At 50.3% G+C, this 24,085-nt stretch overlaps 1 protein-coding gene across 1 annotated transcript in view; it reads right to left on the bottom strand.

The window, feature by feature from the left end:
* Positions 1-24,085, bottom strand: part of CLINT1 (clathrin interactor 1) — a 780,718-nt gene that overhangs the window by 546,751 nt on the left and 209,882 nt on the right. Inside the window, exon 6 of the mRNA XM_069653921.1 lies at positions 21,879-22,056. Within this exon, the coding sequence (XP_069510022.1) occupies positions 21,879-22,056 (178 nt within the window). The remainder of the gene's footprint in view (positions 1-21,878; positions 22,057-24,085) is intronic.

The following is a 24,085-nucleotide window of genomic DNA, read 5'->3' as shown; positions in this document are numbered from 1 at the left end:
CTGAGACAAAATGTTGTACAGGCAGGGTAGTTTTACTGGTGGGGAGAGGGACATTTCCATTAGATGAGCGAACCAGGGTTGGCGGGCCCACATGGGGGCTGGCAATATGGTGACTGGTTCCTGATACATCTTGTGCACTATCTTGTTGAGAAGGGGAGTCCGGGTGGGGGGATGGGTGGCGTGGGTAAACAAATTTCCCTGACCATGTTATCCATAGTCTGTTCCCCTTGGAGCGGTTCTGGGGTACCTAGAGGCATAGTCTTCACATTGGGCATTCGCCTGAGCTGCAAACAGGTCGATCTCTGGGAAGCCCCATTCTGCGAAAACGGTTGACACGATGTCTTTGTGCAGACGCCATTCGTATTCTATGGGCAGTGAGAAATCTCTGCCGAGCACATCTGCCAGAAGATGGAGTTTCCCTGGAACGTGTTGGGACAACAGAAATATCTTGCTAGACCATCAAATTCTTCTCGAACGTATGCTATGGTTGGAGGACTCTCGATAGAGGCAATTACATGGCTCAAATTCTTGTTGGAGGGCTGCCTCTCGCGATTTTATTGGGGTGACGATGCTTCCGAGGTAGAAACCATCACATGTTGAGTGCCACGGGGGCCTACCTCTCCCCCTTGTTATTCAACATTTACATCCAACTATTGTGTAATGATTTGAAATTGAAAGATATTTTCTTCTGCAACTATGCAGATTTCCAACTTGTCCTGGAAGTCACTGGGGACAACGAAAAGGATCAGTTGTTGCTGGAAATAACCTACTTTACCATCAAAGGATGGATGTCAACCAATTGGTTGTGTCTGAACGTGACCAAGACAGAGTTTATGTTTGGACAAAACTCACTCACATGGAGGAAAGGTTAGACTAATGCCCATGTAGCTGCCATCACAAAAACACGATCACCTCAAGTTGCTTCGACAGGTTGCGCCTCTGATTTCAATAGAAAATCAAACCAAACTGGTGAGGGCAGAGATCCTCTTGCGTGTGGATTACTGTAACGCCTTACTGTGAGGTGCAAACAGGTCAGATGTTCAAGAGCTGCACAAAATTCAAAACTCTGCTACACGCATCATCTTTCAGATGAAACGGTCTGAACCAACTACTGCGGCAAGGAAAAGACTACACTGACAGCTGGTATTCAATTTAAGTTGTTATCGATTTGCTATAAATGTATTTTTGGGAATGCTCCATTGTACCGGAAAGCTAGAGTAAGCATATATCATCCCCAAAGAAATTTAAGATCTGCTGAGAGCTTCTTCTTGAAACAGCACCAGGTTAAAAGTGCTGGGGCCTTGATCAGGCTTTTTCATGTTCAGGGGGCAAGAGCCTGGAATGCTTTGCCACTATTTGTAAGAATAAACGAAAATCGTCTTGAATTTAGAAAGCAGCTAAAAACAGTGCTTTTCAACTAGTACAATTGATTCTATTAGTACCTTGTGCCTCGTACTCCTGTCTCTCGGAGCCTGGATGCCTACGGGCTTTGGCGCAATATAAACTAAATAAAACAACATCTTGTGTTTGAGAGCCCACATCCAGATGTTTTCAGACATCTTGGATACACCTAGAGAGTGTGTACCGCCTTGTTTGTTCAGGTAATACATGGTTGTAGGTCTGGCTGTCAGAACCAGCACTGTCTTCCCTTATAGTTGCGTCTGAAAGGCTTTCAGTGCTTTGAATACCGCTAACAGCTCTAGCAGATTGATATGGTTGGATGCTGCTTGTGGAGACCACACTCCATGTGCTGTCGTCTGAAGCAGGTGAGACCCCGCCCCCCTCCCATCCTGTGAGAGATGCGTCTGCCATGAGAGTGGCTTCCACTGCAGGGGTGGTGAAGGTTTCCCCTTCAGGAGGTTTTCCCACGACCACCACTGCAGAGAGAGAACAAGGGCTGGCGAGACAACTACCAGATATTCCCATTGTCCGCAGGCCTGACACCACAGGCTGTTGAGCCACTCTTGCATGAGACGCATGCGCAGCCGCGCGTGGGGAACCAGGTATATGCATGACGCCATCATACCCAGCAAGCGCATGGCTTCGCGTACCGTCACCTCCCGAATGGCCACATATTGAGGGATCTGAAAAAGCATGTTCTGAACCCTCTCGGAGGGGAAGACGAGGCCCCAGAAGAACAAGTTACTTTCTTACCTGGTAACGTTCTTTCGATGGGATGGTCCGACGACGTATTCCATATCTATGACATGTAATCACCACAGCTGTGCTGCTTCGGAAACTTTTTCGGCGTCTGCGTCCTGCGTCGATGACGTCGATGCGCCGTCGTCGAGGACCTCCTCCGACGTCATCCGATGTGATAAGTAGGACGCACGACGCCCATAGCCTCAGTTGTAGTTGTAGTTTTTTCCCCCAGAACGTGTGACATAAGTCAACTGCCAGTCAGACACAAAGCCTTGCGGAAAGTAAGCTGCAATCGCAAAAGAAATTCTGCAGCGGGGAAGGCCGGGCGGGAGCGATATGGAATACGTCGTCAGACCATCCCATCGAAAGAACGTTACCAGGTAAGAAAGTAACTTGTTCTTCGAGGGGATTGGGTCCTCCGACGTATTCCATATCTATGACAGACTCCCAAAGCAGTACCAAAGCAAGGAGGAGGGAAAGAATTTAGAATCAAAATGTAGAATAGCCAATCAAATAGCAGAGCAAAGGACCGCCTTGCCAAAGGCCAGATCCTGTGCTCGGATGGAATCAAGGGAATAGTGACGTACAAATGTATGTACTGAAGCCCAGGTGGCTGCATCACAGATGTTGCGAATAGGAACACCCTTCTGCAGGGCAGTAGACGCAGCCATACCCCTGGTAGAATGGGCCCGCAAGCCAGCCGGTGGGTCCTTACCCGCCAAACGGTAGCACTCCGAGATGGCCAAAATAATCCAGCGAGACAAAGTCTGTTTCGTCACAGCTTGCCCCAAACGCTTTCCAGCGTAACCAATAAAGAGTTGATCATCCACTCTGACCCGGGACATGCGTGAAACATAAAAGCTTAAAGCTCTCCTAGGATCAAGCCTATGGAGCCTCTCCTCTTCCTTACCAGGATGCGGAGGAGGATAGAATGCCGGAAGAACAACCTTCTGGGCCAAATGAAATTCAGTCACTACCTTCGGAAGAAAAGAAGGACGAACTCTAAGGACAACCCTGTCCTTGTGAAATACACTGAAGGGAGGCTTAACTGAAAGTGCCTGTAACTCACTCACTCTGCGAGCGGAAGTAACCGCAACTAAAAACACAGTTTTCAGAGTTAACAGCCTCAAAGGGCAAGAATGTAAAGGCTCAAACGGAGCACCCATAAGAAACTTAAGAACCAGGTTTAAATCCCAACCGGGCACCAGGAAAGGTGACGGAGGGAACACATTAGTGAGCCCTTTCAGGAACTGTGAAATCAAAGGGATTTTAAAGTAAGAACACTCTTCAGACGAGCGCTTAAAGATGGACAGCGCCGCCAGGTAACCCTTAACGGTACCCACTTGCAAGCCCCTGTGGGCCAAAGAAAGTAAAAAGGACAGAACCATGGGGATGTCACATGCAAAAGGATCCACATTCTGAACTCTGCACCAGTCGCAGACCTTACGCCAACGGCAACGGTACAGAGACTTTGTTGCCGGCCTTCGGGCCGAAAGCAACACCTCCATCACGTCCTCAGGGAGGTCCCAATCCTTATACCTCAACCTTTCAGAAGCCAAGCGTGAAGGTTGAGGGATCTGACCTCTGGATGGAGAACCTGACCCCCCTCCCGTGAGAGCAGATCGTCTCGGTAGGGAAGACGACGTGGAGGGCAGATGGATAAGTCGAGAAGGTCCGGGTACCACGTCCTCCGAGCCCACGCCGGGGCAATGAGGATCATCCGGGAACCGAACTTCCGTAACCTCCGCAGCACTTGCGGGATGACGGGGACTGGAGGAAACGCGTACAGCAGCGGGAATGACCACTCCACCACGAACGCGTCTCCTAAGGCTCCTTCTGGAGGAAATTCCCGCGAGCAAAACCTTTCGCACTTCCGGTTGACACTGGAGGCGAAGAGATCCACTTGAGGGGTCCCCCAAAGGGCGAAGATCTCCAGGAGAATCTCCTGAGCCAACTCCCACTCGTGAGAGATCGCGCTCTGCCTGCTCAGAGCGTCCGCCGTCACGTTTTCGGCTCCGGCCAGATGAACTGCCGAGATCGAAACTTCCTGCTGGATGGCCCAGAACTCGAGCTGCATCGCCTCTCTGCACAGAGGAAGTGACCCTGCCCCCCCCTTTTTGTTGAGGTAGTGCATGGCCACTGTGTTGTCCGTCAGGATCAGGACATTCTTTCCTCGCACAGTCGGCAGAAAAGCCTTCAGGGCTAGCCTGACGGCCCTCAGCTCCAACAGATTGATATGGAGTCTGGACTCCGACGGAGACCAACGACCGCTGACTGTCAGCCCGTTGGCATGAGCTCCCCATCCCGTGAGGGATGCATCCGTCACGATCGTCACCTCCGGCCAGGGAAGCCAAAATGGAGCCCCCTTCATCAAGTTGCCTTCGACGGCCCACCACAGAAGGTCCCGGGCGACCGAGGACGGCACCTGAATCGAGTCCGACATCCTGCCGGAGGACTGCGACCATTGCGTCTTGAGTGCCCACTGCAAAGATCTCATCCGCAGGCGAGCCTCTGGCACCAGAAGAATGCAGGATGCCATGAGGCCGAGCAACCTCAAGAACTCGAACGCTGGGAGCGTCTGGGCATGCTGAAACTTGTGCACCATCTGCTGAATGTGAAGAGCCCTCACCCGGGGAGGAAAACACTGCCCCAGGGAAGTGTCGAGCACTGCTCCGATGTACTGGAGCCGCTGTGTTGGCGTCAAATGGGACTTCTTTAAATTGAGGGAGAAGCCCAGCCTGTGAAGGGAGCGACAGGTGATCGATAGATGATCCAGGACTTGCTCGGGAGAGCTCCCCCTGATCAACCAATCGTCCAGGTAGGGGTAGACGTGAATCCCCCCTTGCCTGAGATGCGCTGCCACCACCACCATGAGCTTGGTGAAAACCCTCGGGGCGGAGGTCAATCCGAACGGCAGGACCCGAAACTGAAAGTGCGAGTCGCCAACCGCGAACCTCAGGTACTTCTTGTGCTTGGGATGGATCGGCACATGGAAGTAAGCATCCTTGAGGTCGAGTGACACCAACCAGTCCTGAAGCTGAAGGGCCTGGAGGACTTGAGAGAGAGTAACCATCTTGAACTTGTCCTTCCTGAGGAGTTTGTTCAAACCGCGCAAGTCCATGATGGGTCTCAATCCCCAGTCTTTCTTCGAAACCAAAAAATAAGGGGAATACCATCCCTTGTTCCTCTCCGCTACAGGCACCAGTTCTATGGCGCCTTTCTACAGCAGGGCTTGAATTTCCTGCGCAAGGAGCGAATCCGGACTCTGCAAAGAGAGGATCCCCGGTGGATTGTCGCGAGGCCTGTGCCGAAAAGGAAGACAGTAGCCGTGGGTTATGATCTTCAGAACCCACACATCTGAAGTAATGGCTTGCCACTCTACAAGATGCTGCGCCAGCCTTCCCCCAACCGGCGAACCATGGGACATGGCCTCACGACTGAGTGGGAGCGGCTGCGGCGTTACCTGAGGGCAAAGAGGCAACTGCCCGAGCGGCCTTGGCACCACGGGTACCCTGTCGTCCACCTCTGGTACCCCTGCGTTGGCCTCTTTGACTGCCAGCTCCTCTCGCTTTACTGAAGGATGAGTAATGGCGAAAGGAACCACCCCTCCACTGCTGTCCCCTAGGACGAAAAGGCGGAGGTTGGCGAACCGCAGCGCCCAACGACTTCGCTGCAGCTTTTGAGGTCTGCAACCTCTCAAGGCTCTCGTCAGCCTTGCTGCCAAAAAGGTGTTCACCATCAAAGGGCATGTTGAGGAGCCGGGACTGCACATCAGGAGCAAACCCCGACTTCCGCAACCACGCAAACCTGCGTATCACGGTGCTCGCCGCCATGGACCTACTGACGCATTCAGCCAAGTCCAGACCCGACTGAACGGACTCACACATGGCATCCTTACCATCCTGGACCATAGCAAGGAAACCATCCCGTTCATCCCCTTCGGGAATATGTTCAGCCGCTAACGCAACACAGTTCCACAGAGTGTGCGTGAAACGTGACAAGGCACAAATGGAGTTGGCCGCCTGAAGCGCCATACCACCAGAAGAAAACACTTTCTTCGCCCAGCCATCAAAACGTTTGTCGTCCCTATCAGGAGGGATGGTAGGGTACGACGCCTGCTTTGCCGGGGCCGTGGCCGCCTGCACCACCAAACTTTCCGGAGTGGGGTGCCTGGTCAAGTAGCAGGGGTCGCTACCGGCTGGACGGTATTTACGCGACAAGGATCTGCCCACCGCCGGGAGACTCTCCGGAGCAGTCCAAGCCGCCGCCACCCTTCTCTGTAAAGCCATATGGAACGGCAGTACCGGGTCAGTTGGGGGACCAACATCAAGGATGTCCGTCAGATCATCCTGCACAAACTCCCCTGGGGGAGCAGACCATCCCAGATACTCAGACACCCTAGCCATAAGGCGCCGGTACGAGGAATCGGCATGGGAGCCAGGCTCAGGCCTACAAAATTCCACCTCCGGAGAGGTGTCCAGTCCACTGGCATCATGCAGTGACTGCCTCAAATCGTCAAACTGACTATGGCCCGAGACAATTTCATCTGGCACCTGACTAGGAACCAGGCCATCAGAATCCTCATCCGCCTCCGAAATATATTCCAGGTGGCGAAAAGGCACCCGAGAGTGCTTGCTCTTAACCAGAGCCTTCCTAGGGGGTACACCCGTGACACGGGGCACCTCAGACACGAAAGGAGTCGATGGCGTCGAGCGAATCGGCGCCGACGCCGAGAAAACCGGCAACGGTGCCGAGAGGATCGGCGTCGACGTCGAGGAAATCGGCGTCGAGGAAATCGGCGTCGACGTCAGATGCAGCGCCTCCAGTATCGGCGGCGTCGACACAGCCCTCGAAGCCGGAGCTCCGAGCGTGTCCCTCGACGACCTGATCGTCGACGGCTTCGACGACGTCCTCGAAGCCGGAGCCTCGAGAAAGCCTGTCGACGCCCTCGACGCCTCAGACGTCGATGTCTTCCTCGAAGACTTCACAGGAGCACACGGTCTCGAACGCGTCGAGGACCGGGACCTGGAACGGGTACGGCGAGAACAAGCCTCCTTGTCCGAACGGGACCGCTCCCGTGACTCGTGCCGACCACTCTTGCGAGCGGCGTCTCTCGACCTCACACGGCCGACCCCACTCGGGGGCGCGGACGGCTGAGTACCCTGCGACTCAAGAATCGCCAACATTTTCTTCCCGAAGGAAGCCCATTCCTCCGGTGTCGCACGGCTGGTGGGGTAACCGACGTGCCGTGCAGAATCCTCGGAAGAGGACCTGGAAGGCGACCGGTGACGGCGCTTCCGAGAATGCCTCGAAGAGGCTGAGCAGTGGCGAGACCCACTCCTAGAAGAAGACCGACGAGACTTCCGACGATGACGCGGAGAGTCACCCCTCGAATCATCCGTCGAAAGCCCCGCCGACTTCGACTTCCGGGGCTTGGACACCCGACCTACCGACAACTTCTTCTTACGTTCGCGTAAGGCTTTGGACGTGAGCGACTAGCAGTCGATACAGTCATCCGTGTCGTGGGCCTCCCCGAGGCACCAGAGGCAGGCGTCGTGCGAGTCAGTCACCGACATCTTGGACCCACACTCCCCGCACTTCTTAAAGCCCGGACGCGGGGTTGAAGACGAAGTGGAAGACATCGGCGAAGGAAATTCACAAACGAACAGGTTCGAAGAACCAGAAAGAACAGAACTCCAAAGAGTCGAGGCTTAGAACCGAGAAACACGAAGCAACACGTTCGCGGAAAAAACGGAACTGAGGCTATGGGCGTCGTGCGTCCTACTTATCACATCGGATGACGTCGGAGGAGGTCCTCGACGACGGCGCATCGACGTCATCGACGCAGGAGCCGAAAAAGTTTCCGAAGCAGCACAGCTGTGGTGATTACATGTCATAGATATGGAATACGTCGGAGGACCCAATCCCCTCGAAATAGATTTACTTGACTAGGGACTAGACTGGATTTTTTCTCGTTGATGGAGAATCCCAGACTGAACAGAAGGTCTACAGTCTTCTGGGTGTTTAAAAAACATTCGTCGTAAGAGTTCCCTGTTATGAGCCAGTCATCGAGGTAAGGGTAAACCGGGACGGACCGTCTGCGCAGGTGTGCTGCCGCTACTGCCAGGACCTTTGTAAACACCCTTGGTGCCGAGGCGATGCCGAAGGGGAGCATTTTGAATTGCTAACGCCTGTCCTCTATCATGAACCTTAGATATTTCCTGTGCGCTGGCAACATTGAAATATGAAAGTATGCATCTTTCATGTCCAATGTTGCCATCTGGTCCCCGTTTTAGCAGTGGGATCACCTCTTGTAGCGTTAGCATACAACACTTGAAATTTTTTATAAATGTGTTCGCTGGGCGCAGGTCTAGAACAGGGCACATGGTGAGGTCCTTTTTGGGTACAAGTACAATGAATAAATACCCTTGTTTACCTGAAGAATAGGGACAGTTTCTATGGCATCCTTTCCCAGCAGCGTTTCCACCTCTTGATTCAGGGTCTGCAGATGGTCCGGTGAAAGGCGCTGTGAGCGTGGTGGTCTGAACTGTGGTGGTCGGGCAAATTCCACGCAGTACCCGTGGGCGACCGTCTTTATAACCCACTGGTCTGAAGTTATCCCCTCCCATGCAGTGAGGAAAGATGTTAAACCCCCCTCGACTGGGGTGACGTGGGAGGGGACCTGGATCTGTTGCTCATTTCTGACCATAGGCTGCGGCTCCTCTGGGATTGTGGCCTCTACCTCTGCTACGTCGCTGACCCCTAGGTGGGTAGTAGGCAGGGATTCCTGATGTTTGTCCAGAGTTATAGTTTCCCCGTGATGTAGTAGTTCTGACATGCACAGGACTGCCTTCGAAAGGACTGATGTGAACCACCTCCCCTTTGGGGGGGGAAGGTTTCCGAGTTATTTGTTGCAAGGACTTAAGAGTCTCATGCTCTTTCTTGGCCGTCTCCAGGTCATCGTCGACCGCTTTCCCAAATAGATTGGTGTCTTCTAAGGGCTTGTTGATCAGAGCGGCCTGTGTTTCAGGCTTGAACAGAGAGATGCAAAGAAAAGCGTACCACTTGAGTAGAGTGCCCTGGGCCAGAGACCTGCCTGCTGTCTCAGAAGTGTCCAGAGTTCTTGATTACATTCCGATTTACCTGCCTGCCCTCGGCCACGATGGTGAGAAGCCTGGACCCAACGGGTTCATTAACCTCTTCGAGACCTTCTTGTACAAGGTTCCATTGTGCGTCTGCATAACTCGCCAGCAGCGTGGCGTTATTCGCTATGCAGCTGCCTAGGTAAAACGCTTACCTAGGGTGTACAACCTCTTGGATTCCTCATCCGGACGTGCCTCCTGCCCGTTTCCGGGTGGTAGTAACTAGCAATGAGTCGGCGGTGGTGTGGCCTTTAATATACTGAGGGTCCGAAGGAGCTGGCCGAAATAGTGTTTCCACTCTTGGGTTCACTGCCCAGGTCTGAGCTGGCGTCACCAGGGAGGGGGCCAATCTTCTTTTAACAGAAGATAGGAGGGGAATGGCTTGGCTTGAGGGGGGGGGTTTCTCCTTGAGAATGTCCTCCACAAAGTCTTGTTCGGGTACCGCCTCCTGAGTAGTAATCTGAAAGTGATCTGCTGCCTTCCTCAAGATGGCATTGAAGGCCATTTGGTCGTCTACAGGCGAGGCCAGGCATAGAGCATCAGTGTCCTGATCTTGCGTTGGGAGCGTCCATGGCTCGGTTTCCACTTGCGGGGTTTCCTCCCATTTGTCCATGGCATCCGCATGGTCCTCAGTGTAGTCCGCCAGGAAGAAAGGGTCTTCTTCGCTGTAGGTGTCTTGGTAAGTGCCCATCTGGACCACATCTTCATGGTGGACAGGAACCAAGGGCCGAGAGTCAAGATTCTCTTGGAAATGTGAAGCTGATCTTAAAAGAGGGTCCTCATGAGATCTCTTAGGAGACTGATGCTCCGAAAGCGAGACAATCCTTTCAAGACGATCCATGCACCCTTCGAATTTCTCCCTTATTCACTTAGAGGAAACAGAGCAACCTAAAAGGTTGAAAACATCATTTTCCGTCCTTTGGCATCAATATTTGTCTCCAAGGGTGTTGGACAGAGGCTCCCGACCGTCCTCGTAGGTTTCACGAGTAACGGGGCACCATGGCGTGTCTTTAGACTTGTCCGCGGCCTGCCCCATTCCTTTCGACGGTGTAGGTACCAGCCCAACTGCCGAAGTAATTCTCTCAATACGGTCTTCAATCTCCGCCGAATCGGCGTGAGTTAACGGGTTCGAAGGCCCAACAGTAGATTTACCGCCTACCGCGGCGTTAGAGGGCCTAGCAGTAGATTTTTCACCTGGAGGCCTAGTAGTAGGTTTTGGGCCTTTAGGGACCGTCAGAGCATCAAAAGACTGCGCTTCGACGTGTAAACCCGATTTAGGGGCCGCACCCTTGTTTTTGGAGTGCCTAGTCGCAAGACGCTGCTGCGGATGCAGGGAATGCTGCTGATCTACCCGATCAGAGGAATCTGCTGAAATTTTCGACAGCCATGTTGGCGCTTTCACCTTGTTCAACGGAACCGCCGAAATCGGTGGTGGGGTTGTGTGCTTAGTGTGTTGTGGTTTTTGTACACCCCTGTCGCAGGGTGTTGTCCCTGAAGCGAGACTTGCGGCAGGCCTTTAGGGGTCGGGGACAGGCGTGGCAGACCTAGAAGTGTCCGGCTCAAGGTCTAGAAGGTAAGTGGTCACTTGACCACTTTTGAATGCGCTACTGCTGTTTAAGGATAGGCAGGGGGCTTGGGACGAACCAGTGCAGCCAACTAATTTGATGTTAGGATGCTCGGACATGACCTTTCCAAAGATGAACAAGTCAGTTACCCGTGTTAACATTCTTTCGATTGGATGTTCCTCCCACATATTCCTTAATTTATGATAAATATCTTTCCTGCTTCAGCTTTCTTTTTCCTGATAGGGGGCGCTGTGTGCCGTCTCGTCGATTTCCCTTGAGGGCCTCCGTTCGACTGTCAACGTCATCATTAGTATAAGTAGCGCACACAGTGGTTGTTTGCTTCAGTTATGTTTTTCCCCTCCTGTAGAGGAATTACCAGGCGTACCATGGACCGCAGGCTCCAAGAAAGCACAAATTGTTGACCTGTACATTCCACGCTGGGGTATGCTGGGAGGGGTGATGAGGAATACGTGGGAGGAACATCCAATTGAAAGAACATTACCACGGATAAGAAACTTGTTCTTCAAATGGATTGCGTCCTCCCATGTATTCCTCATTTTATGATAGACAAAAGCAATAATTTGGTGGTTGAATTATGAATTTTACTTCGTCCTTAAATGTTATCATGGACTGAATGAAGGACAGCATTCCAAAATTGTCCTCGATTGGAAGATGAATCCAAGCAGTAATGTTTTACAAAAGTGTGAAAAACCAAGTGGCCGCTGCACAGGTCTTTTACTGGAACACCTCCCGGACGAGCAGCAGAGGTGGCTATGCCCCTTGTGGAAAGTGCTCTCAAACATTCCGGCATGATCCATCTGGATAGGGTCTGTTTTGTCACAGCTAAAACCCAATTTAGGACCTGTATAGCTAATGAATAATGTGTCATTCTGTCGAATTTTGCACATTCTTGCTGAGAGCCCTTCTTGGGTCCAGCCTATGTAATCTTTACACCTCCCTTCCAGGATGAGGAGGTGGGTAGAAAGATGGCAAAATAACCTTTTGCAAACAATTAGACGTCGGAGACTACCATTGGAATAAACTAAGGTTTCACCTTGAGAACAACCTTGTTTTTATAGAATACAGTGCATGGGGGTTTACAGGAAAGTGCCTGCAACTCGCTTACCCTGCAGGCTGACGTTATTGCCACTAGCAAAACTGTTTTCAAAGTTAACAGTCTCAATGGGCATGAGTGTATTGGCTCAAAGAAGGACGCATGTTAGAAATTTTAACACCAGTTTAAGATCCCATATAGGGTCTTGGAATGGAATTGTTGGAAATAAATTAGCAAGACCCTTTAGGAATTGAAGAATCAGAGGGAATTTAAAATCCGAATCCTCCTCTGAAAACCGCTTGAAAATTGACAGCAGCGCCACGTAAAGAAAGCACCATAAGAAAAGGATTCACATTTTTATCGATGCACCAACTGCTGAACCTGTTCCAACGGCAGCAGTACAACAATTTTGTTGCTGGCCTTATGGCCAAAAGCAAGATCTCCATTAAGTCACCCGGGAGGTCCCAATCCTTACATCTCAACCTCTCAGAAACCATGCATGAAGGTGGAGTATCTTGACCCCTGGATGGAGAACCACACCCTCCTCTCGTGAGAGAAGGCCCTCTCTTTGTGGAAGACGTATTGGAGGGCAGACGGACATGTCCAGAAGGTCCGGGTAACACGTCCTCCTGGCCCAATCCAGAAACATTAGGCTCATGGATTTCACAAACTTTCCTGATAACATGAGGAATGACGGAGACTGGAGGAAACATGTATAAGAGAAAATTCCCAGTCCACTACGAATGCGTCCCCTAAAGCTCCTCTTGGGGGAAATTGCCTGGAGCAGTACAGTTCGCACTTACTGTTGACACTGGTCTCGAAGAGATCCACTTGAGATGTTCCTCAAAGGGCGAAGATCTCTTGAAGGACTTCCTGCGCTAGTTCCCACTCGTGGGAGACTGTGCTCTGCCTGCTCAGAGCACCCCTGCCGTGTTCTCCTCTCATGTTAAGTGAACTGCTGATAGGGAGATTCCTTCTTGAATTGCCCAGAACCAGAGCTGATTTGCCTCTGTGCACAGTGGTAGTGACCCTACACCACCTCTGTTGATGAGGTAGTACATGGCCACTGTGTTGTCCGTCATTATCAGGACATGCTCTCCCTGTACAGAGGGCAGAGATGGCTTCAGCGCTAGTCTGATTGCCCTCAGGTCCAAAAGATTACTATGTAGTTTGGACTGTGATGGATACCAACGACCGCGGATTGTCAGATCATTGGTATAGTCTCCCCATCCCATGAATGAGGCATCCGTCACTACGGTTATCTCTGGCCGTGGCTGCCAAAAGGATTCTCCCTTCAGATTGTTGTCCTCGCAATCCCACCACAGAAGATCCTGTACGACTCTGCTTGGAACCTGAAGAGTGTCTGACATTCTGCCTGAGAATTGGGTCCTGAGAGCCCATTGGAGGGATCTCATTCTGAGGTGAGCCTCTGGCACCAGAAAAATGCAGGATTCCATGAGGACGAACAACTTCAAAATGTCGAAGGCCGGAAGACGCTGGGCAATTTGGAATTTTGTGACCATGATATGATAAGTCATTCATAATGCGCCTGTACACAAGTGTTTCTAGGAGAAATAAGACTAGGAGGGGGAACAGAAGGAGGACAAAACAACAATATTACTAGGCCTTGTGTCATTCAGACCCCGCAAGTGCGTGTGACCAGTGTACGGAGCAGTCTGGGACATCAGCAGGGGAGAGGATGAGAGAAAGTGGAAGCGAAAAGGAAGGTGGTTCTGCTCAAGTTTGAGAGAGGGAGGGTGGGTGGGTGTTCCAGAGGGAGGCCCCAGCTGAGGAGAGATCTGCCCTACACGCTCTGCTTGGAGAAGCATTTGAACCTCAGAGAGTTGGAGGTGGATGAGCGGAGTGTTCAAGAAGGAAGATGTTTAGGCAGAGAACGTTTGAGGTAGTGAGTCCCAGGCCCCAGAAATCCCTGTAGACGATGCAAAGGGTCTTGAACTTGATCCTTGCAGTCACAGGGAGCCAGTGAAGAGATTGTAGAGCTGGAGATATAGGTCAGGCAGATTTAGACTGTCAGTAGTCCAGAGCTCTGGAAACAGTGTTCTTCTGAGAAAGGCCAGAATACCTCTGAGGGGATGCAGCTGATAGTGTTAATTCTTAGCGACAATGGAGATGTGAGGAGAGAAGGAAAAGGGCGGAGTCAAAGAGGACACCAAGGTTCTTAGCCTCACAGGAAAGACCAGGAAGATGGCCCAGGTTGGGCAGCCAGAGAGAGGAAAGGAGGGAGCAGGTGTCCCGATGAGGAGGATCTCAGTCTTACTGGCATTAAGGCAGAGATCATTGGTAGCACACCATTCCTGAATTGCGGCCAGACAGTCTGGTATAAGAGAAGGAGAGGAGGTGGCTGAGGGGAGTCTGAAAGAGAGCTGGGTTTCATCCACATAACACTGAAAACTGTAGCAGAAAGTAGCAATGCAGTGGGCAAGAGGTATCAAGTAATGGTTGAAAAGCCAGGGAGAGAGGTTAGACCCATGGGGAACACCACAAGTAGAGAAAGTGTTAAGAGACCAAAGACACCAGTTGGCCATGAACGGGTCGGTCAGTGAGAAAAGAGGTCAACCAGGCCAGGGCCTGACCAGTGATACCTGTGTTGTCACAGAGGCGATTGAGCAGGATGGCATGGTTGACCATGTCAAAAGAAGAGGATAGATCGAGGAGAATGAGGACAGAAGGAAGATTAGAGTCAAGATTGAGAGCAGGTCTTCACAGGTGTTCAGGAGAGCGGTTTGACCTGGCAGCTCTGAAGCCAGACTGGTGGTCATGCAGACAACCAACAGATTCAGTATACAGATTAAGCTGGGAGATGGCCAGCTTTTCCAGGCGTTTGCCCAGGAAAGGAGTGATGGAGATCGAGTGATAGATGGCCAGAGAGGAAGGTTCGGCAGAGGGCTTCTTTAGAAGATGGTGCACAAGTAAGTGCTTAAATGAGGAGGGATAGGTTCCAGGGGAAAAGGAGTGATTGCAGAAATCAGAAAAGGCTGGAGCAAGAGTGTCGATGTGGTCCTTGATGGTTCTGGATGAGCAAGGGAGAACCTGCTTTGACGAGACTTCATAGATCGGACTAGTCTAGAAACATTGTCCTGGGTGACCAGGGGAAAGGAGGAGAAATTAGGAGAAATGGCCAAGACGGGCACGGGGTGGTAGAGGTAGAGAGAGGACAAGATGTCCTGAGTTTTAGTGGTGAAATGAGAAGCTAAGGCCGTGCAGAGGGCCTGGGAGGGAACAGGAGAGGTAGAGACTGCAACAGGATTGGCTAGCTCCTTGCAGATTTTGAAATGTCCGGCGGCAGTGACACAGGGTTGGATAGAGGCTCTCTTCTTACAGAGGACAGAGTCTGTACTGCCTTTGGAGCAGGCGGCAGGCCAGTCTGTCAGAGGGTGCATCTGATGCCCTCCACATCCGCTCAGCCGCCCTACACTTGCATTTAAGGTTGACGAGGTCAGAATCGTACCAAAAGTTGCACTTGGATGTGGGCTTCAGACGGATCCTCATGACAGGGGCAAGGACATCAAAAGTGTTAGCGATAGAGAGATGAAGGTTAGAGAGGGCTGTGTCAGAGTGCGAGTTAGCCAAAGGTGTAGGAGGAGGAGAGAAAGTGGCGGCGAAAGCCTCAACTGACACAAGCTTCATGGGTCGGATGACCGAGAAGTTAGGTGGCAGTGCTGGAGTCAGCTTGACCCGAGGGGTAGAGAGAGAAAGGTGGGAGGAATGAAGAAAGTGGTCACTCCAAGAGAGGAGCGGTGAGAAGGTTAGAGAGGGGGAAGCCTGCGGACATGAGAACATCCAGGGCGTGCCCTGCAGAGTGAGTCGGGCCAGGGGAGACAGAGGCAGGGAGAGGGGAGGGAGCGAGAGGTTGCCAAAGAGCCCTGAAGAGGGACTTGTAGCAACCAGGTAGATGTTCAGGTCTCAGAGGTTGAGAGGTAGAGGCAAAGAGGGAGGAGGAGAGGTCACCCCACTCAGAGGAAGGGGGCGACCTGGCCAGGTGGCCTGTAGATAGTGGCCACAGTGAGAAAGAGGCCAGGAGACAGAGAGAGCGCCTGCAGACCAGTCATTCAAAGGAGGAGTAGTCCTGCATTGGAATGAAAGCAGATCCTCTGGCAAAATCAAGGCTACACCCCCGCCGGGACTGTTGGTTATGGGTTCGGGGAATATCTTGCAGCCATCGGGAAGGAGTGTGTCAACACTTGTGACAGCGCTGGCCGTGAACCAAGTCTTGATGAGACAGAGTACATCCAAATCAAGCTCTTCCAGGAGACGGCAGATGTCAGAGGAACATTTGACAGAGCGAGAGTTGAGTAGCGATGTGGAGCAGGTTGTCACCTTTGAAGGATTTATGTGGAGGAGTACAAGCCAGAGGTACGCCCTGCAGAAGTGTTGGAGGTGTCCGAGGATGGGGAGAGGAGAAGAAAGGCAAGGCAGGGTAGTCAGAGGAAGAAGAGTGCCAGAGAGGTGGCGGAGGAAGGAGGCAACAGGGCGGCTAGAGAAGCAGTAGAGGGTGCCGGAGAGTTGACGGAGGAAGGAGACGGCAGAGGAGCAAGAGAGGGGTAAGTAGGGATTGCAGGAGAAGAAAGGATGTCGATAAGGCACGGAAGCGTCTTTCGAAAAGGAGGAGATTGGCAAGAGGGCCCTGGACCAAGACTGTGCCATTTAAGTAGACATAAATGATGGTCTTAGAGGAGTGGAAGGGGGCTAGTAGGGCCTCCCACCGGGAGAGGGAAGAGACCATATTGGGGGGGGGGTGGGTCCCATAGGCCTGGAGAGGGAACAACAAAGATGATGTTGGTAAGGGTCTGTCTGGAGGAAGCACTGGTGTAGGTATCAGCGATGGGGAGGCCTGGGTTGGAGACCAGGATGTCCCTGTTGAGCTTAGAGAAGATAGGTGAGACAGAGCACCATAGAGGGTGCGTGCGGAAAGAGGGAGGGTTGGGGAGGTAGAGGCGATCCCAATTAGGGGTGGAGGGGTAGCGCTGGGGGCAGAGAGGAGGGGGCACAACACAGAAGAATGCCGGACCTACGAAATCAGATGCAATACCGAACCAACAACAAAGCACAATATGCAACAAGGAACCTAGAAGTAAATAGTGCAGACAATGCAAGGTAATACCAAAACCGCAGAAAACACCACAATGTCAAAACCATAGAGAACACCACAATGTTAATAACATCAACAAGGCAGAATACACAACCAGGAACCTAGAAGTAAAGAATGCAGGCAATGCAATGTAATGCCAAAACCGTAGAGCACAACACAATGTCAATAAAGTAGAGAAGAAATGGTGGCAGTGTCAAGATACAATACAGAGACCCAACCCACCAAGGCACACAGTACACAACTGAAGAACTTAGAAGCAGAGGAATGCAGGCAATGCAAAAGGTACAGTGAAACGGAACAAAGGAATGGCCAGGGAAACAGCATGCCACGGGGTGTCGGAATAGGTCAGAGAGCAAAGGGGACAAGATGCGAGAAGAAGGTAGGGAATGGTGGACAGGATGCGGAGACCTACGATGGGAAGGATTATCCATTGAATTTAGGGGTTGATGGGTAATCTGCTTGATAGAATTGGGTCGTTGGAATTGTTGGGTAATTGTGAAGCAGTAAAAACTAAACTATTCAGGGATGATTGGAGACGGACTTTGGAAGCTCTGGATTTATACTCTTCCTTTTGTGAGTATGCAATGTTCACTCCAAGGTTTGGCAATCTCGCTGTTTATCTCAAATTTTTTCCATGTCAGAGGTTTTGCAAGATCTATTTATGTTTTGGGTTAAATCAAATAAAGTCCAAGGAACTTATTAAACACTTGGAAAGTTCTTTTCCTGTAGATGACCAGTCTCTGACCTGTCACTTCTGTAACACTGACAATACTATGGAAACGTTAAAACATTGGATCATGGATTGTCACGCATTGATTGCGATTAGATGGACTTAATTTGCTAAAGAAGGGGAGAGTTTTCTGTATAAGGGGTAGACCCTCTGTAGAATCTGTTAGGGAAGGGTAGTGAGGCTTTTCCCTAGGAAGCATCCAGGACTGCTCCAATGAATTGTAGTCTTTGTGATGGTATCATGTGGGACTTCTTGTGATTTAGGGAGAAGCCCAGTCTGTGGAGAGAGTGGCAGGTTACGCTGAGATGTTACCGGGCTTGTTCGGCTCAACGTGCCCTGATCAGCCAATCGTCCAGGTAGTGGTAGACCAAATCCCCCCTCTCTGGAGACTCGCTGCCACCACTGCCATCAACTTGGTGTAAACACTCGGGCGGAGGTCAGCCCCGAATAGCAGAACTCGAAATTGATAATGGGAGCCGCCAACCACGAACCTGAGCTACCTTCAGTGCTTGTGATGGATTGGCACACGAAAGGTCCAATGATAACATCCAATGTTGGAGTTGGAGGGCCTGAAGAATCTGGGAAAGAGTAACCATTTTAACTTGTCCTTCCTGAAGAATTTGTTCAGGTTTCTTCAGTCCAAGATGGGTCTCAATCCTCAGCCCTTCTTGGACATTAGAAATTACAGGAATTACCAACCATTGTTCCTCTGCGCCACAGGTACCGGTTCTATAGCACCTTTCTCTAGCAAGGTCAAAGTTTCCTGCAAAAGGAGCAGATCTGGAATTTTGAAAGCTGTTCCCCAGTGGATAAACCAGGGGCCTTTTTAGAAAGGGAATGCAGTAACCCTGGGATACCGTTTCCAGTGCCCAAGCATCTGAAGTAATGCCCCACCATTCTTTCAGGTGCTGTGAAAGTCTGCCTCCCAAAGGGGTCTTGTGGGTTAAGGTCTCAAGAGTGGTTTTGAGGCGGTTGAAGCAGCGGCTGAGGGTAAAACTGCTGCTGCTTGGGCTGACTTGGCACCTCTCCCTCGTCCACCTCGAGGGAATCTTCTCCGACCTCTATGTCTGGCTTGTACTCTTCCAACTGAGCAACTGAGGAGTAGAATCGAAAGGACCTACCCTTCCAAGATGATGTACCGTGGTAGGACTGTTGAGGCCGTCTAATGGCGGCACTAAGATTTATCCGCCACTTTTGAAGTCTGCAGCTTTTACAGACTTTCATCAGCCTTGCTTTCAAACAGCCTTGAGCCGTCAAAAAGCATATTGAGGAGTCTACATTGCACATACGGTGCAAATCCGGACTTCCTCAACCACGCAAATGTACACAGCACGGTTCTAGTTGCCATGGACCTGCTAATGTTATCTGCAGTATCCAGACCCGACTGGAGGCATTCACACATTGCCTCCTTACCATCCTTGATGATATCCAGGAAGCCATCTCTTTCTTCTCCTTCTGGGATGTGGTCAACCGCCATAGCAACGCAGTACCAAAAGGTAAACTTGAATTTTGACAAGGCACATGTTTTGTTTGATGATTTTAAAACTATACTTCCAGCAGTACATATTATTCTAGCCCAAGCATCCACTCGCTTGTCATCCCTATTGGGGGGGTTGGAAGGATATGCTGCTTGTTTAGTAGACGTAGCAGCCTGAACCACCAAACTCTCTGGTGTTGGGCGCTTTGTTAAATATTCATGGTCACTGCTGGATGGCCTATATTTTTTTTTTTGCGAAGTTCTTCTTCACTGCAGCTGCAGTTTCTGGTGTTTCCCAATTAGAAGAGACCCTTTTTGTATAAAAGGGCAATATTGAATCTCTGGGGAACCTGATCCAATATATCGGTTAGGTCATCCTGCTCGAAAGAAGGTGCAGGACTGCTCCAACCCAAACATTCAACCACCTTGCTCATTAGTCGTCTGTATGTGGAGTCCGCGTGGACCGAAGGATCTGTTTTCACAAATTCCAATTCTGGAAAGGTATCTATTCCACTGGCTGTTTTCAGGTTTTCATACAAGTCTTGTATCCTAGATTTTTCAGAAATGAACTCCTCTGCACATTTGGGGTACCACATTGTATGCCAAATGGTGTATTGTTATCTGAGGGTTCACTGTCTTCATAAATTGAAGATTTAAAAAAATCATTTTTTGGTAATGGTTTGAAAACGTTTTCCTGCGTAACCACGGGCTTTGACAACTTCGAAGAACTCGTCGATAACGTCTTCAAAGTTGGAGTCGACTGCGACGGCTCCGATGGCATTTGCGTGGTTGGAGTTGCCGACTTTCTATGTTTCTTCGAAGGACTGATTCCTGGCTTGTCGATTTCTCTCCATTTTGTAGTTCCGTCTTATGCCTCGGACCGGAAGATTTATAAGGTTTAGTCTTCGACTTCCCTTTGCTGTCTTGATGCAGATCGGCAGGGGCATGGACTTCCTGCTTCTCTGAAGGGGTCGGGCCGCATTCTCAAAGATTTGCAACATTTCTATTCGAAATGCGTCCCATTGTGTTGGGGAGTCATACTTGGTTGGACATTCGATTACCTCGGGTGAGGAATCACTAGAGGCTAAGGGTGACCTGTGATGTCATTTCTTGGAGAAGGAGGAAAAGAAGGAGGAGGAGAAGTAGGAGGAGGAGGAGGAGGAGGAGGAGTAGGAGAAGAAGAAGATGGGTGCGACCAACTTCTCGATCAAGATCTTTTAGACCTTTTCCGTCGAGGAGAATCTCTTGACTTCAGATTTTCATTTTATTTATTTTTTTGAATTCTTCAAAAGGTAATCTACCCACCACCAATTTACCTTTACGCTCCCTCAGAGCCTTTTCGGTCATCACCTGACAGGAGTTGCACTCTGAGGCACGGTGATCCGTTCTGAGACAGCACAGGCATATGCGGTGGGGGTCGGATGATTGACATCTTCGAACTGCAGTCTTGACATTTCATGAAGCACGTTTTAGGTGTTGATGGAGCCAACAGTGCAGGCATTTTCGTACATAAAATTAGTGGCGAAGTTCAGTAAAGAACCGAAGCGTGCCGGAATTTGTCGAAGCGATTGCTCGAAAAATGAACTGTAGCCAAAGGGCGCTGCATGCGCTACTTATACTAATGATGACGTTGACAGTTGAACGGAGGCCCTCGAGGGACACTGAATCGACGAGAAGGCACACAGTGCCCCCTGTTGAAAAATAATTCCAAAGCAGCTGAAGCGGGAAAGATATTTATCGTAAGATGAGGAATATGTCAGAGGACACAATCCATTAGAAAATATTTTTCAGTATATACTGTACAAATGATTTTGCTGTATGCTTGGGTGAGCCCAACAGTACCTTGGTACAAGCCATCTCCATTTCTAAGAAGGAAGCCAGACTGCACCATCACGTTTAAACATTTAGATAGGATGGCCAGACTTGGTGCAGGCTGTACAAATTTGGTTTCCTTGAACCACTCACCAGAGAACATCAGCAAGGAAAACCTCCCAAACGCTGTGGAATGCATCAAAAGGCTGAATTGAACAAAGAACATCAATTTGCCAGATAAATGTTACCGCCACAAGTGCTTAAGCATTAGCAAGCCTAGAAAGAGATTCAAATCCCATTGATGGGCATGCTCTCCTATGGGAAGGTAAAGATGAGGTACATGAAAGTGGCCTTTCACACCCTTAATTTTCAACAAAAAAACTCTGGCCTTTTCAGGGACAGCCGATGGACTACATAGTTTCTTGACCTTGGAGAGGTTTTACCCATCAACTTCTGTAGTGTGAGTAATAAACAATGCTGGTCCTTTCATGGAGAATATGTTTTGAGAAAACAGAAGGTTGATGGCTAGTTTTCGATTTCATCCTAACCTCTGCCATTACTTTGGGCACCCTCCAGACTGCACCTCAGCCAGATGAGGTAAGATGGCGTACACACACGGGCACAGGCTTAACCACATCTACAAGAGGGCATGCATCAGTGCTGGGGTGCCACACTGGTGTATGCGCAAGGGGTGGGGAACATCTCACACACACACACACACACACACACACACACAATGCAGGGGCATACATGCGGGGAGAGAACACGCACGGGTTCAACTGTAAATTAAAATTAGTCTGTGTAAAACAAAATGCATATTACAATTCCGGTTTTCCATGGACGCACCTGCCTCTTTCTGGGGAATCCTCACGGTCTTTCCTCCGAAACTTGTTGATGGTATCGTCGATGGTGCTGCCTATTTTGTCCCCTAGCTCCCCCAGTTTGTCGCTAAAGGGGAATCCAGTCTTACTCTTGTCCCATTCTTCGTCCCACTTCGACTTGGGTTCTGAATCATATCGTTCACCTACAGTAGGCAGCAAAAAACGTTAAAACTGATGACAAACAATGTAGGAAAGTGCCCAACCTTTCTAAGGCCATTATGCAAGTTGGGTAGAAGGAGTCGACCAGCTAAAAAAGGATAGCCTAGAAGCCAGGGTGGGTAACTGGAAAGGAGACAAGGGACAACTTCTGTGGAAAGACATTCCTATGTGATTTAAAGCATCTCGTAGGAAAAAGTGGTACGTGCATGGTGAGTTATGGGTTAATTGGCAGGAGGAAAGGGTATTACACCACCTCTCTGGTGAGGACGGTGGCCAACAAATGGACAGGGCATTTAGGTGGGTTCAGGCTCACAGTACATTGTGTATGTAGCCAACAGGAGACTTGAGTGAAGGAGGGGAGACAAATTGTCACCGGAGGTAGGGGACAGAGCACCCAAGAGTAAATAGCAGATACTTGAAGACTAGCTCTGGAGGATGGATGTGGGGCAATTGCTAAAAGGGGGGGATGTAGAGACTCATAGGAAAGGGGTTACAGAAAAGAGGGAAATGGGAAGAATGCCCAACATCTGAGGGGACTGGGTGTGGGAAACCAACACTTGATAGGCCATGGTAGTGGGGACTGCTAAGGTAAAGAGTCTGGGGTGGAAGACTTTCTTGAAAGCCTGGGGGAAGTAGGACATACATTGAAGGGGTGGGTATCATCATTTCCAATCTATGATCAAAAAGCACTAAAGAATAGAGGGGCACCGGCATAATGGCACATCACAAAAAAGCACCACAAATAGCACAAAGCTGATTACATGATTACGGCCAGCTCCAAAAAGGAATCAATGCATTGCTGGCTTCTCATACTTCAGATAGAAGCTCGCTCTGCATCAACTGTGCCTTTCGTGTCACCCTATGACTACTGGGGGCATGGGAGGAGAGGACAAAGGAGGTTTGAAGATGACATGTGAAAGAAGACATGACGGGAGGCAACCAAGAGTTCCATATTTCCTGGACATCCGAACCAATTGTCTGGTTAAACATGTGAATGAATAGCACACCATTGAGTGTTAAGGAAGCCACAGTTACTACTCAGAGAGCATCAGAGCATGAGAAGTCAACAATGCACAGAAGGAAGCAGACACTCGTCGGGAGGTGCAAGTGCGGTGACCCGTGTGTGTGCCACACAGGCAGCCCAAAAAGAACAAGCAGCATCAGCACTGGGGGGAGCACAAGCAGATGGGGGCACTGCAAGGAGGGGCCTTCGGTGCTTGCAGGAATGCACAAGGTTGTTCATCAGGAAGGAACGGGCCTCAGGCCTTCAGTGAGGCACAAATCACCAAGAAATTAGAGGTCCAAAGAAGGAAACCTGCTGGGAACTTGGAGAAATTAGAGCATGTGTCAATGGGGAGCCTCAAAAAGAAGGAACCCTGCAGGTGCATGGAAAAAACAAGCCTTTGATTGATGGCAAAGAGGAACCCTGACTGGCGCTTGAAAAAAATGAAAGCCTATCCAGCAATGAGACATCCCTAAGATCAAGCTTCCTGGTGAACTTGGGGAAATAAGACCCCAAACAAAAAAGGGAGGAGCCTTCACCAGGAGGTAACTGCTGAGGCCTACAAAAAGCAGTCCTGGGTAAAGATGTAGAAGGATTACTCCTCTAAAGGTGTGGAGAATTGCAAATCCTGTAGCTGAGTGTGCTACAAGAAAAAACCTGACCAGGAATTGTAACATGTAAAGGAATGCCCACAGAAACATCTACAATGAAGTAACTTCCTTTGATCTGAGACTAGAAGGACAACCAAGCAATGCCATGTTGAACATACAAGCTGGTCACCATGCCTGGAAAAATTAGCTCACCTGACAAGGAGTAGTCTTGTAAGAACATCCCAAAGGCATCCAGAGATGCAAGATCATTAAGGAAAGATGAAAAAAAAAAAAGGATCCAGTCTGGCACTTAGATATGAACCTGCCAATGACACTTGGGGAGATAGGCGCTTGCATGGCATGGTGCATTCGCTACAAGGAAGATCCTTGCTGGGGTTTTGGTAGATTGAAAAACTCATC

Source organism: Ambystoma mexicanum, chromosome 3q (assembly GCF_040938575.1).
Source record: "Ambystoma mexicanum isolate Mex_15411 chromosome 3q, UKY_AmexF1_1, whole genome shotgun sequence".
Taxonomy (NCBI): Eukaryota; Metazoa; Chordata; class Amphibia; order Caudata; family Ambystomatidae; genus Ambystoma; species Ambystoma mexicanum.
The sequence above is the reverse complement of the archived record's forward strand: the minus strand, read 5'-3'. Positions and strand labels throughout refer to the sequence as shown.